The following is a 15,205-nucleotide window of genomic DNA, read 5'->3' as shown; positions in this document are numbered from 1 at the left end:
TGAACCCAAGACCACCTGTCTCCGAGCCTGGCTCTCTATCCCAAGAGAACATTTTGGGAAAGACGGGTTTCCAAATGGGTTCAGTTTTATCAGTCAATCAATAAACATTTATTGAATGCCTACCCAAGTGCTAAAGATAGAAAGACCAAAAATGAAATATTCCCTGCCCCAGGAGCTTCCATACATTCTGATGGGAAAGACAAAGGCTTACTGGACTACTTCTTGGGCACACTGTGGAATAGTATTCCTGTACAGGTATATAACTACAGGAGCAAAGGACATATTCTCTAATTTTTCTAATTCCTAGATTTTGTTATTTTTAGTAAACAAAATATTAAATAATGCTGTGTATATTTCAAACATATTTTTCTGTATGTGTCACACGTTGAATTTGTTGTGTGAATGTTAAGAATTTGAGTAGTTATGTTTTTACAGGGAAAGTATAAGAAATGATACTGTGTGTTACCGTACGCTATCTCAATCGCCAATCTTGGAGCGAGAAGTTCACATCCAATCCCAGACACTTACTAGCTGTGTGACCATATCACGTGCCCCCATTTCCACATTTGAAAAACGGGCACAATAATAGCCTCAACCTCCCAGGATTGCTGTAAGGATCCAATGAGAGAATGTGTGTGGAAAAAATAGTGCCTGGCACATAGTAGGTGCTAGATGAGCATTAGCTATAATTGATGATATTTTTATGGTCATCCATCAATATCTAGGAATAGCCTAAACCTTTGAATTGTATCGCCTTCTAAAGTGACGGCCAAAATTCTGGTCACCGAGGGGACCCACACGACCCCTTTAGGTCACTCTGACCTAATGAAGGCACACACCCACTTGTTTCTTTGATGAATCCAACTGACATGAACAGCAAACAATAGCATTCCCTTTAAATGGAAACATTTTAAATGCAAATGATTACAAGCTAATTTCTTCAAATAAAACTATATGCTTACTGGCAAAGAAGACCCTGGGGGAAAAGATGTGAGGGAAACATTAAGGAAAAGCTGCTAGTAACCTAAGCACCAAAGCAAGTTCAGAAAAACATCTGGCATGTTCATGGAAACTTACAGCTATAGCACCTATCTTTCCTATGAAGTACAAAAATGAACTAAATAACCTTCCCACCAATCAATAGTTTCCAAAAAGAAACTTTAATAAAAAGTATTTAGAATATCCGATATATATTAAATATACTTAGAGGCATAAAGAGGCATGCTATTGTAGCAGAGAAGAGAATGTCCTCATTGCCAGAGAGATCTGAGTTCAAGTACTACCTAGTTGTAGAGAAAGATTCCTTATCTAAGAGTTCTTCGTACCAATGAAATCCCAAGTCTAGACCCTATTCCGATAAATTCCTATAAATGTGAATAAAAGGAATAAGATCACATAGTTATCTTCAATCTTTAGCCTCTTTTAAAAAAAATGAGCAAAATCAGGAGCCATAAGTGAGAATTACCTTGTTCCCCAGAATCTCTTATGTAAGGTTTGAGGTGCGACATTTTGATAGGTCTCTTGAGTCTGGCACCTGTCTTGTCTCTCAGAACAGCACATCCCTTTTCTGTAATGTAGTCTATGACACAGGGACCAACCCATTCGGAATGGAATCGTCCATCCTTCCACCAATTTTTCCTTTGTCGAAGAACTTCATGTCCAATTTTAAGGTGAAATGGATTGAGCTGCTTTGGTCTCCTTTTAAGGATAATCTTGCTTTTACTTTGTGCTTCATCTTGAGTGTGGCTGTCCATCTGCATTTTGTAGAAAGAAAACAAACAAGTTATTTTTCTTGAAAGATCAAACACTTTTATGATAACTAATGAGCGTTCTGCCAAAATGAAAAGTCAGAATTTCAAACAAATACATTTTTCCTTAATGTTATTGCTAGATAAATAATGGTCATTTATTTATTTATTTTTGTTTTATTTCTTTTTAAATTGTTATCTTCATTTTATTCCAGTAACAAATGTATACCTAAGTTTTCCAAGGTTGCATGATTCATGTTGTCTCCCTCCCTTCTTCCCTCCCCTCTCCTGGAGTTGACAATCAATTCCACTGCGTGATACATGTATTGTCTCTCAAAACATCTTTCCTAAATAATGAACACTTAAAAGATAGTTAGTCTTTTAATTAATACATCATTTTAATAAGATTTACTTGGCATGTTGGTGTTGTCTTGTTCAGCATTATCTTATCAGCTTCTTTAACTGCCCGTAAAATTTTGGCAAACATACATGTGCTATCGCCTTCCCCTTCATGAAACATATCCAAAGCTCTCAGCTCCTCTGGATTTCGATTAAACATCTGGAAATAGGGTATGTTTTTGGAAGGCTCCTGTTTCAAAGAAAACAAAGAGGCGAATGTGGTATGAAATGCTTCGAGGCCAAACTAAAAACGATGGATAAACAACTTGTAAGCAAAGAAAGGAAAAGTTATATACCAAATGAGTCAAATTGAAGGCATATGAAATAGCTAGTAGATGATCATCCCAATCGTTTGGATGGTCGAGGCAGTATTTTGAAAGAAACATTTTAATTGTGTTGGCAGTTCTTTCACTTGCATCATCTGGTTGAGATGGGTAGAAACTGACCATTTGCCTTGTGCCAAAGAGCCCAAAGATTTCTCCATTGATCTGAGAAAGAAAACAAAGATATACTTTCTTTCACTTCTAGCTCACTCTTTTTGGCGAGTCAGATGCTCTCCTCAAAATGTTTGAGTCAAGCCGGCAGACGGTACTCTGTGCCAGGTACAGTTCTAAGTGCTGAGGATATAACGAAAGGCAAGACAGTCCCTTCCTTGATCAATCCACAATAAAATGGGAGATGTAAGACGCTGTGTATCTGAAACACCAAAAGAGAACACTGAAGGTCTTAGAGGGTGCTGACTGATGACTGTAGAAGGTAGAATCTGAGGGGAGGGAATTCAGGCATGGGAGGCAGCTAAAGAAAAAGCAAGAGATAAGGTGTCCCACCACGGGTAGTGTCACCGTCTTGCAGAGTGCAGGGCAAGGGAATGAGGTGTAAAGAGCTGGGGGGGGGGGGGCAGGTGATGAAGGGCTTACAGAGTGATCCATTTTCTTTAACCAGGTTCACAGACTTCAAATGAAGGAACTCTATCAGACTTTCTATTTCTTTATCTCATTTTCCCTTGTTTTGATAGGAAATTGGGCTTTTTAGGCCTCCTGAACTTTGGCCACAGGATCCTAATTGGTTTCTCGGAGTCGAACAGAAAGAAGAAAGCAAATAAAAAGAATGCTGGTGATAGGTGGGAGCAGAATCAGCTGCTTGTAAGGGAAGTATCTGCTGAATGAAGGAAGCCTGTGTGTACTGCCCGGTGTGACAGAGCACAGCCTCCCTGACTCCGTTTCCTCATCTGCAGAAGGAAGTGAGTCCTACCCTGAGGTTTTAGCAAGAGCGGGGGCTGCTCTGTGTAAAACCCAGCCTCCAAGGGCGGCCACACAGCACAAAGGCCACGGAAGGGGCGCAGTCCTGGGCTCCGGAGGGCAGGCCATCGCGCTGGAAGCTCTATCTGGGAGGCCGTTTCTCTTACCTGATTAATAAATTCATCTCCCTGATCCATCACTACTCTCTGAGGGGGGCCATATAAGAAAAACAGGCTAATGATGGCTCTAGAGACTTCCGATGCAGCCACGTCGCGGAGAGGCAAAGCCACAACCCACTTGGTGAACGCGTCGGTCACAATGACGGCGTACACGTGGCTCCGGCTGCTGGACGGGAAGGGCCCCATCAAGTCCGCGGTGACCGCCGCCCAGGGCTCTTCCACTGGAAGGGGCTGATATCTCTGGGCCAAGACGGCGGAGTTTTTCGCCACTTGGCAATGCTGACACGAATATACCTGAAAAGTAAAGAAGTGTAAAGCGAAACACGGAGAGACACCATCAGAGCTGGCTACGGTTAGGCTACTCCTTTCACTCGACAGATACGCGTGCAATGGGGGAAGGGCAGGGAGGAGCGGGCGAGGAAAGCTCTTCCTCTCCCGTGGATGGAATTGGCTCTAGTCTGATGACCGTGATGAAGAGATGCCCTGGCGGGTGCTGAGCCAGAAGGGACCAAGCAAAGGGCACTCAGGTTCTGAGAGAGGCTTCCACGTCTCTACCACCCGGAGCCCGATCCGAGGCCTGTGACTCTCACCCGACCTCTCCTGCTCTCAGGGTTGGATTACTAGGTCAAACGGTGACCCGGAGAGCTCCGAAGTCAGGACAGTTAGTCAGCGAAGGCCCAGTGGTCAAGCCCAATGCATTTTATAAGCGATGGATAAAACGGTTTATCTATGATAAGGGAAAGATATTTTAATTCTCATTTTCAATGATCAGTGTAAAGTGGTCAGCTTTGTTAGGCTTACTAGTCATTGCTGTCATTCAGCCATTTTCAACTCTCTGGGAGCACATTGGGGTTTTCTTGACAACACTGGAGTGGTTTCCTTTTTCCTTCTCCAGCTCACTTTATAGATGATGGAACTGAGGCAAACAGGGAAGAGTGACTGGCCTAGGGTCACACAGCTAGAAATTGACTTGCTCAGTTTCACATATTTGGTGTCTGGGGCTAGCTCTGAAATCAGATCTTCTGGTACTCTATCGACTGTCCCGCCTTGCTGCCCTATTGACCATTATCCCAATTCTATACTCTGCAATCTAGCCAAACTTCTACCTGTTCCGCACATATGACACTCCCTCTCCTGTCTTTTTGCCTTACACTATTTATCTTTTTTTTTTAATTTTAGTCAGTAGTTAACTAATTTTTTTTTAATTTAGAATAGTTTTGCATGGTTACATGATACATGATTTTTCCCTCCTCTCTTCCCCCCCCCTCCCTCAGCTGACAAGCAGTTTCATTGGGTTCTACATGTATCATTGTTCAAAACCCATTTCCATGTTACTCATATTTGCAGGAGAGAGATCTTTTAACCTCAAAACCCTAGTCACATCCCCATTGAACAACACAATCAATCATGTGTTTTTCTTCTGCATTTCTACTCCCACAGTTCTTTCTGTGGATGTGGATAACATTCTTTCTCCTACATCCCTCTGGATTGTCCTGAGTCACTGCATTGCCATTAATGGAGAAGTCCATTACATTCAATTGTGCCACAATGGATCAGTCTCTGTGTACAACGTTCTCCTGGTTCTGCTCCTCTCGCTCTGCATCACTTCCTGGAGGTCATTCCAGTTCACATGGAATCCCTCCAGTTCATCAATCCTTTGAGCATAATAGTACTCTATCACCAGCAGACACCACAGTTTGTTCAGCCATTCCCCAATCAATGGACACCCCACCCTATCTATCTTCCTTGAATATATGCCTTCTCACCTCTGCATCACAGAATCTCTTTCTTCCGGACACAGATCAAGAATTATCTTCTATAAAAAACTTTTCCTCATCTCCTAAGCTGCTTCTGCCCTCACAAACACAGATTGTTAGCTGGAAGGGGCCTTGGAGGTCACTGTGTCTAACCATTTAATTTTACAGATAATGTAGGAGCTGCCTGCAGTTCCTACACAACTCACTTGTGGGTGGTGACCTAAGAAAGAGAATGGAGACTAAAGGAAAATGGATGAATAGATAATAGAGATAGAGGGAGAAATGCAAGAATAAAGACTCAGAGACAACTAGGTAAAACATGTGGGGAACAGCGAGCTCCGGTAATACTTCTCATGAGCAAGAGAGCAAGAGGAGTAATGAGAAGTCTGAGAGGCAACAGCATTGTGAGAAACAAGAGGCCATGAGGAGCAAGAGAAGCTAGAGCGGCAAGAGGATCAAGAGGAAAGCCAAGAGGAAAACTTGACTTGGAAAGGGATGTGGTCTGACAAGGTGTGAGCTAGGACACTGTGGCTGGTAATGTCCTGCTCACGAATTCTCTTGTCCTTTGGATTGAAGATTTGGCAATACAATAGTCAATAAGTAACATGACCATGAGTCTGGTAAATGAATACATAAGATACAGTATCAATACATCCAAGATGCTAATATGCCTGGTATGCTACAGATAAAGGGATAAAACACAGAGTTTAAGTGATTTGCCCGTAGTGTGGAAGAGAGAAATGCTAAAATGAATGCAAGGACTGGATTTTGTACAATTATCTCATGAAAAGATGAGATGGAACTCTGGCTGCCAATGGGGATGGGAATGGAACATGCCAGCTAAGAAAAGGAGGAGCAGTTAGAGGCTGCTGTCTTTTTTCTCTTTGACTTGAAGAGGGAAGGAGCAAAATTCTCATTGAGCCTACTTAGATACAAATGTACAAATCCCTTGTTGAGTAGAAAAAGATCCAGACTAACCATCTGTTTTACAGTGGTGGGATAGGGACTTTTTCCCTTTGGTGAAGGCAATAGCCTGTGCCAAGAAATACCATCATCTTGAACTTACAAAGACATTAAGATCGTCTGGGACTTTGTCCCAGACTTGTGCCTCAAACCCCTCTAGACAGCTATAGGAGGGAGATAGCTCAGGGACTTCCTGGTTCCTCTTTCCTAATTTATACCCTAACCCCTTATCCAATAAATAGCTATTTTTACTTTACTGAGAACTCAGACATCTTAAATGTACTAGAGGGGATTACAAATACAATCAACTAAAGAAGAAAGAGATTGAAGGGGATTTTCTCTTAGCCTTCAGCTCTGGTCAGATCTAACTCTATCATACAGACAGTTCTGCCTGGGGGGGGGGGGGGGGGGAGGGAGAACTGGTGTTACTCTTTTTCTGTTCCCTATCAAGTACCTGTCAAAACTTTGGTTCCTTGATTCCCTGATAGTACAATAGTAAGCAATGAGGCAGTATTTGAACTCTGGTCTTCTGGTCTCCAAATCTAAAGCCACATTAATCCATTAATGATCTGGTTACCTTTCAGATATTACCTTATATTTAAGTATTTTTTGTTATACTTTATTATTGTTATTAAAATTTATGCTTCTATAATATACTTTTATATATTATACTCATCATCATCATCATCATTATACTATTTTGTTGTTATTACATAAAAACATCATAGGCATAGAAGCACCCTGAAAAAGTCACAGACCTGAGGGTTTTAGTGGTGCAAGGGCTGGGGCCTTGAAATATCTGAAGAGAGGCTTGGGCTAGGAAAGTATAAAAACACTCAGATCAGGGCAGGTGTGGCACAGGAGCACTCTGAAGTTCCTAACACTGTTCCAAGATGCCAGAAAAGACAATGAAAATTCAGTACTTTCAACCTCAAAGACTAAAGCCAAAAGCTAGGAAATGGAGGTCAGTGCTTGAACCAATGAACCCAGAATGAGAGCAAGCAGGGAAAATTAGCCCAGTCAAAAGTATTACAGGAAAATTCTGGCTCTAGCACAAAGTCCCAATCTGGAAAGTAAAGCTGGAGAGATCAATGACTCAAGGAAAACGATTACAAATCTAACTTCATAATAACTGCAAGCAGAAAGAAGAGAAAAATGGATTTTCCACAAGGACTACAAGAATACATAGGAGAAATGAGGCAAAAGATAAATATTTAAATAAAAGTCCTGAAATATAAAATTGGAAGGAAGCTTATAAACGGCTTTGAAGAGAAAGTGGAAGAAAACGAGTAGTTGATTTTAAAGAAAACTGACATGTATAATATATCAAGAGAAATAACTTAGGAATCCCTGGATTTCCCAAAAATCTTAATATTTTTTAAAAGGCTGGTATATTTCAAGAAATCATACCTTAAAAGAGCACAGATCTTTTAGAATCATAGGGTAAAAATCAAGGTCAAAAGAATGGAGACTTCAGGAATCATTATTACAAAAGGTAAAAAAAGGAATACTGTTTACAACCAAAGACAACGTTCCAAAGCTAAATATAAACCTATAAGAGGCTACTTTACTGGAATTTTAGTAAAATAGAGAACTTTTTAAACATTCCTGAATAAAAGACTAGACGTGAGTGTGTAAAAATTTTTGATGTATAAACACAGGAATCCAAAGAAACTTGAAAAGAGAAATTGAGTAGTTGGAAGGATCTATATCAGTGATGGCGAGTCTTTTCGAGACTGAGCGACCAAACTGCACCCTCATGCCACGTGTGAGTCGCCTGGCCTTACCACAGACAAGGAAGGGAGGAAGTGCTTCTACTGGGCTGTTGGGCAGAAGGATGGGTCATGTGAGAAATGCCCTTAGGTACATGGAGAGAGGGAGAGGCGCAATCCCCTCCAGCATGTAAAATGAAGAGGGGCTGAGAAGGGCTTTCTGTAGAAGTCATTTATTTAGGGCTTAAAGGAAGAAGCCAGGGAAGGGAGCAGGCAGAGACCAGGAGACCAAGCATTCCAAGCATGAGGCAGCCAGAGAAAATGTCAGAGCTGAGAGATGGAACAACCAGGAGGCCAGAGGCTCTGGATCGAAGAGTGCATGAGGGGAGTAAGTATAAGACTGGAGAGCTTGCCTTTGCTCTCCTCCTAGTAAGGAAGCCTTCATCTCCTTGGCTTAGAAAAATAAGGCCCAGTAAAGTGAGCTGCAAGGAGTACTTTCATGTAACTGAGAGTGAAGCTTTCTGATGTTAAAAGAGTCTTCCTTGATTTAAGGCTGATTTATTTGCTCTTCAAATGGAAAGGGATGCCTGCACTAGCCCCAAAATGTTGTCTATAGCTTAGAATGTACAAGGCTGTTTCCAACCCTCAATGCAGGGAGAACATGGATTCTAGCAAAAAGAAATTTGACTAGAAACCTAACATGTGAGATGTGTAAGGATGACATTAGAAAAGAAATCTTGGTTTATTCGTTTAGGGATAAGAAGTGAAGAGGCTGCTTGAGAAGGAGCCGGAGTTGGAAGCAGGGCTGAGAGAGCGTGTCAATTCCAGATGTGACAGTTAGAACCGTTTTCTGTGTCAATTACTCTCTCTGGCAGTTGGCAGAGACACACCCAGAGACCTCTCTCAGGGCTGGAGGAAGTAACATCTTTGCCTCTCCCTGTCTCAGGGAAAGACCTGAAGGAACTCAGAGTTCTCCTTTCCCAACTTGGGAAACACTATTGTCTATCTATTGTGGTTTTATAGATTGTTGAACTCTGAGAAGACCAAAGAAAAAACTGGTCTTTGGTTTGGTAACAGACTCAGAGTCCTAATGACATGGGCACTGTACCCCCAGAAACCCAGGCGAACTATTACCAGGGAAACTCCTTTGCCCTTGCATCCTCTGACTCTTAACCTAGAAACACCCAATGGCCCCACCCAGGGTCCTGAGATGTTTACCCTCTTTTGTCCTCTAGATTTAAGATGGACAAAGAGATGAATCTTTATGCCTCCAGGCAGGCCTCAGTCAAATGACCACCCCACCCCACCAAGTGCCCGAGGGACTAATACTCCAGGTCAGGTCCACACTAGGACATAGCATCTAAAGAGTATATAAACCCCAGAACTGAGGTCATCTGGGGGAAAGCCTCTCCACCCATGCTGTCCCCATGGAAGAACAGCCTTTCCTTTCATGCTGTCTTCCCAGGAACTGCTCCCCATCTTGCTGTCCCACCTTGCTATCCTCCTGGCCATTCTCAACATTACTTTCTAAATTAATAAATCTCTTTTTGTTTTTAAGCTAAGTTTTGGAGTCTTGCATGCTTGCAAAAGGTATCCTTCCCGAACCCCAAGGGCATCCTTCCTGCCCATAACATTAATTGGATTCTTGTGGAGACTCAACCAACCAACCTTTACTATTTTATAATTTGAAGGCAAAATTAAGATTTATAAGGATATTAGCAGTAGTTTTTATTTAGATAGTATAAATTTGGATTAGTTAGATCAGGGAGAATGAGTGTAGCCTGTGAAACACAGCAGAAGTGGTTCCTTGAGGAAACTGGGAGTTTGTTTGGGTGGATTTAGAATCCCTTAGAATTAGAAATCCTTTATTTATCCTTATATTTTTCAATAAACATTTTATGTTTACATAAATCTCTTTAGCACCCTTGCGTCTGGCCCTGAAGGGAAGTTCACATTTGACTTCACTTCATCACTGAGGATACTTTTGATTACCTCTATCAAAAGTATCTGAACAGTTTGAACCTGATTAGCGAGTTAAACAGTTTTGAAGCTATATTGGAACAGTTTTTCCATCTAAATAGTATATTTTTATAACTCGTCATTATTTATTTTTACATATGACAAGGCTAAGTGGTGAGAAAGATTTAAAGGCTCTGGTCTTCTGACAGGTTTTACTCTATTCTCTTTCTCTCCATCTCTCTCTGGATCCCTCCTGGCTTGTAGTGCTCTGGTGGGAAGAGGAGAATCCAGATACAAATTCTTTCTGGCTCCCTCCTTTCCACCCAACTTCCTTTTGCTTGGTTTGGGGGGTTAAGAAATTTGTTTATTCTAATAGGAGAGTGTGCCTAGTAGAAATTACTCAATTCTCTCCAAATACAGTAATATTTGTGTCTCACATCTTCAGGATTTTTATTAAAGACTCTCAAGTTTTCATTTATAGACATCATTTTGATAGATTTATTTGTATAAAACTGAAAATTTTCGCAAAGTGCATGTGTTTTCTAAATCCTCATTAAATATCTCTCCCTCTCAAACAAAATTGTATATTTAGTGGGATTTGACTGGCCAAGTTTTCCATTATACATTAAAACAAAGATCATTAAAGATAGCACTAGCTTTAAGAAGTATTTATGGAAAAACAAAACTTGTTTTTGCTTATATTTTGCATATACACATGCAGGATTATACATATATATGTGTATATATATATATACAGGATAAATGGAAAACAACAAGAGGGACAGTGGTGGAATTAAGAGGGATAAAGAAAGGCTTCCTGTAAAAGGTAGGATTTTAGTTGGAACTTAAAGGAAGCTGGGGAAGTCAGAGAAGGGGAAGGTAGAGCATTCCTTGCATGGGGGATAGCAGAGAAAATGCCTGGAGTCAAGAGATGGAGTGTCTTGGTCATGGAACAGCAGGAGACCAATGCCATTCAGTCAAAGAGTATGTGTTGGGAAATAAAAGTCTAAGAAGACTAGAAGGGAAGAGGGGCTAGGCTATAAAGGGTTTTGAATGGGATTGTATTTTGTATTTGCCCCAGAGGCAATAGGGAGCCAAGGACGTTTACTGAGTGGGCAGGAGGGAGGGAAGTGGGGTTTGGCATGTCAGATGTGCACTTTCAGAAAATCCCTTTAGTGGCTGAATGGAGGATGCATTGTTTCACTTTCGCTTTATATCTCCGGTGCCTCGCACAGTGCCTGACTATGTGGTAGGAGCTTAATCGTAGGGCTCATTTCTCCAAAGGCCCGCTGAGTACATGAAACAAGCAGTTTCTTGAGGTCCCACACGGCCCCCTTCGACGACAATGGTGGTGACATGGGGTTGGGGAACACTAAGACGCCAGTAGTTTTCAGTCGGTCGATAAGCATCAAATGTGAAACCTCTGATGACAGAGTATCTGGTGCACCGATAGACTAATCCACTAGTGTCTGTGGAGGAGACCGAGAGACGCGGAAGCTGCAAACCGATGAAAGAAGGGGTCGGATGTTACGGAGGAAGCACGTGAACGTAGTTTCAGTGATCACTCCGGTGTCCAGGAGTGCTAGCCACAAGATCGGCCTGAATGGCATCGTGGCTCACCCCAGTGTCTAGTGCCCAGGAGGAAGCAGAGAAAGTCTGGACCCTTCAGACCCCGCGGTGGAAGTCCCGCAGACGCCCGAGCACAGCCAAGAGGGACCGAGGTAGCCTGGCGGAGCGGAAGAACGACGAGCGGAGTCAAGAACCCGGTGTCCCATCCTGGCCGTGCGTGTGCTCTTGGGGGAGATGCCCTATCGCTCTGGGCCCTGGACCCGATCCACGACACGGGGACGTACAGTGGAAGGTGGCTGGGCCCGGGGCTGAAGGGTGGGGCTGGGAAGCCTGCCTCTGCCGCGTTCTCCAGGCCCCGCGTCCATCATCTGCAAAATGAGACAGTCAGCCAAGGCGTGTCTGTCACATGAGTGCAAACTGCAGCCCAAGAAGGGAGTAAAATGCTACTGAAGCTGCAACGATGAGGATTTTCTAAAAATAGGGAAAGACTGATCTGAATTAAAGCCTAGGGAAGTCGAGAGGACAATGCATCCAATGACTAAAATCATGCGAATGAAACGGAGCTTAAAAGATGCCGAATTCGGATTGTAACGATAAATCTGGGTCACAGAAATGCTGACTCAGAGCTTCTTTCACTTCATAAAGAGATGAGGGACTGTGAGCAGAGAATGTGACACCAGTAAAAGGCATCGATAAGGCAAAAATGTTATAAAATAGGGTTCAGGCTTCAAACATTTGTGCAAGTGCTTACAGATTACTCAGAGGCTTCCTCTCTCTCCAGCACTGGGATTTTCTTCAAAACGAAATCACAGATCTGGAGCCGGGGAAGGTCACGGACACGGGGAATACCAAGCAACGTCACCAGAAGAAAAAAATGAAATCGTCTGTCCTGGCCTCCAGGAAGAGCTGTTGCTTGGAACCAGGAACCTTTCAAACGAACTGTCACAATGCTTAAGTATAGCACTGACTGCCTGGAGTAAAGTTCAACATCCACACCGATCACAAGGATCAGAATGAGGACACACTGCGAACATGTAAAAGCAAGAGACTCTGCCTCATTTAAATCCACTGTTGGGGGAAGATGAGAAAGACAAAAGACACGAACCCGGAGAATCACCATTACGAAGAGAAGTCAAATTGAGATAAAATAATTGTCTCTATGAAGATACCAAATGAAGTCAGTCAGACAGCAAACAATTTCCTTTCAGGCAGCGAAAGGGAACAGTGATGAGCTTTATAACGTCGAAGGCGCCCCAAGCAGGGAGCTGCTTGGTCAGTGCAGCACGCATCACTGTAGAACATCTGACGCCCAAAGTAGAGTCCAGGAGGACGTGCGGGCGCTATGGTGGCTAGTGACGTGCTGTCAGGCTTCGGGTAGACAAGACTCTGCACTCACAACTGCAGGCGGCACTCCTGGGCTGAGCTTCCCCTGGCGCCGACCAGAAAAAAGGACCCTCCCGCTGGATTGCAGGGTCTGGGGGTTTCCTTGGTGGTGGGCGACGCGCTGGACCCTAACAACGTATCTACAAAGTGTCCATAGACAGCAGTAGGTGGTTCTGGGAATTGAGCATCTTCTAGACGGAAAATTAAGTCTGAATAAAAGTGGCTCGCGATCAACCGCACGATCCCCAAAGACTTAAAGGTGGCTCGAAAGAACACAACTGAACGACACGGAGCAGATTTACACAGAGCCAACACCTATGTGTCCTCACTGATGGCCCCTAAACACAGCAGTTTACTATCTGGGGACTGACATCACAGCAGGGAGCGAGCATTTTTCAATACGAAGTCAAGAAGGAGTAAACGTTACCAAATGCACACTCAAGACATCACACCGAAGGCGTCATAATGTTCAAGTCCTTCAGGAATCAGCTTTCAAGTTACCAGTGAAAGGAGACTAGACTGAAAGGAATGGGAAAAATCAGGCGACACGTTACCAAAAAGAGCCACAGAGAGGCAACTTTTGACCCATATAGCTTATTCTGGTTACCTTTTTTTGGAGATGGGCACTATGAGAACATGAAAAAGAAAATGACACACTTTCATAGGCTATGTTCTTTAAGGTTGGGTTTTTTTAAGATGTTGCAGTGGATGGAGTGCTAGCCTTAGAGTTAGGAAGATCTGAGTTCAAGTCCTAACACTAGCTATGTGATCCTAGGTAAATCAATTAACTCCTCTCTGCCTCAGTGTCTTCATTTGTAAAACAGGAATAATAATCTCTATCTCCCAGGATTATTTTAAGTATAAAATAAAATGGGATAGATAGATAGATGGATGGATAGATGGATAGATAGATAGATAGATAGATAGATAGCTGATAGATAGATAGATGGATAGATAGATAGATAGATAGATGATAGATGGATGGATAGATGGATAGATAGATAGATGATACATGGATAGATAGATAGATAGATAGATAGATAGATAGATAGCTGATAGATGGATGGATAGATAGATGGATAGATAGATAGATGATAGCTGGATGGATAGATGGATAGATAGATGATAGATAGATAAATGGATAATGCTTTCAAACCTTAAAGTCCTATATTAATACCATTTTTAATCACTGCTATTATCCCAATGTTACCTGACTGCAAAAATGTATTTGACTCAACAACAAAATGAAAGTCTCTCCATCAATGAGGCACTTCCACACACTCGAGAGATCATGAATCTTAGATCTAGAGCTGGAAGTGCCCTCAGAGGCTGTCTAGTCCAATATCCTCATTTTATAAATGAAGGAATAACTAGACCTAGAGAAGGACCTGCTTAAGGTCACAAAGCAATCAATCCTGGAATCAGGATTCGAATCCAGGCTCTCTGATTTCCTAAGAATATGCTAACCTGGTACAAAGATTATTTAGAAACCCAGACAAAGTCAACGCTGTTGTGTAATACAGTTATCACACGATGGGACTGGAAGACACGCTTGCCAAAGACATCCACCACACACGTCACAGAGGATGAGTTGTGCAGGACGCTGAGTGAAAGGGGGGTTCTATCTGTGGACCCCTATGCTCGTGGCATGAAGTCTTAGACAACGACAGGGGCTTCCATTGAGAGCCACAAGCACTGAAAAAGGAGCGCGCCGTGGAACACAGAGAAGGGAACGCTGTCCAGTCTTTCAGGCGAACGTGAATGCAGAGGACACGGAATCAGTCCCTGGGTACAGAGCTGTCGTGGCGGTCCTGATGGCAGACAAGGGGATGAGGGAGAGAGCGCAGTGACTTTCATCAGGGAGGCTGGGCTGGGACTTAAGGATCCCGAGATACTCCTGGGCACAAAGACCCAACGGGAAAGAGAAAGGCACCAATAGTTTTCTGGTGGTTACGAGGAACACAGAATTGTATTTTGTGCAATGCGAAACTTCAGGGAGTTGAGAGGAAGTGTGTGTGTGAGCGCTCCAGTGCAGTGATGGGGCGATGACTCACCAATAAGAAGAGGGACCAAAGACATCAGACAAGAAAAGGGGACGGAAGGAAGAGAAGGCAGGTAGGACAAACAGTCATCGGGAGGAATGGGAAGACTGAGCACGAGGCCGCGAGGAGGGCCTCTGGCAGATCAGGAGGATCCTTGGTTAGGGGGTCCACGAGAAGTTTGGGACAAAGTCACACAGATTACAATCTATACCAGAGGAGAGAGTTCCAACACCAGGGAAAAATGTTTCATTATTTT

General features: G+C 42.9%; 1 protein-coding gene across 4 annotated transcripts in view; it reads right to left on the bottom strand.

Moving 5' to 3' along the window:
• GIN1 (gypsy retrotransposon integrase 1) overlaps window positions 1-15,205 on the bottom strand; it is a 49,843-nt gene that overhangs the window by 13,955 nt on the left and 20,683 nt on the right. For all 4 annotated transcript variants that reach the window (XM_007486243.3, XM_016431287.2, XM_007486244.3 and 1 more), the window contains 4 exons: window positions 3,553-3,858; window positions 2,444-2,635; window positions 2,161-2,337; window positions 1,466-1,754 (listed from right to left, as the gene is read on the bottom strand). In XM_007486243.3, coding sequence (XP_007486305.2) covers window positions 1,466-1,754; window positions 2,161-2,337; window positions 2,444-2,635; window positions 3,553-3,858 — 964 coding nt within the window. The remainder of the gene's footprint in view (window positions 1-1,465; window positions 1,755-2,160; window positions 2,338-2,443; window positions 2,636-3,552; window positions 3,859-15,205) is intronic.

Source organism: Monodelphis domestica, chromosome 3 (assembly GCF_027887165.1).
Source record: "Monodelphis domestica isolate mMonDom1 chromosome 3, mMonDom1.pri, whole genome shotgun sequence".
In the NCBI taxonomy this organism is placed as follows: domain Eukaryota; kingdom Metazoa; phylum Chordata; class Mammalia; order Didelphimorphia; family Didelphidae; genus Monodelphis; species Monodelphis domestica.
Note: the sequence above shows the minus strand (reverse complement) of the source record. Positions and strands in the feature narration are given on the sequence as shown.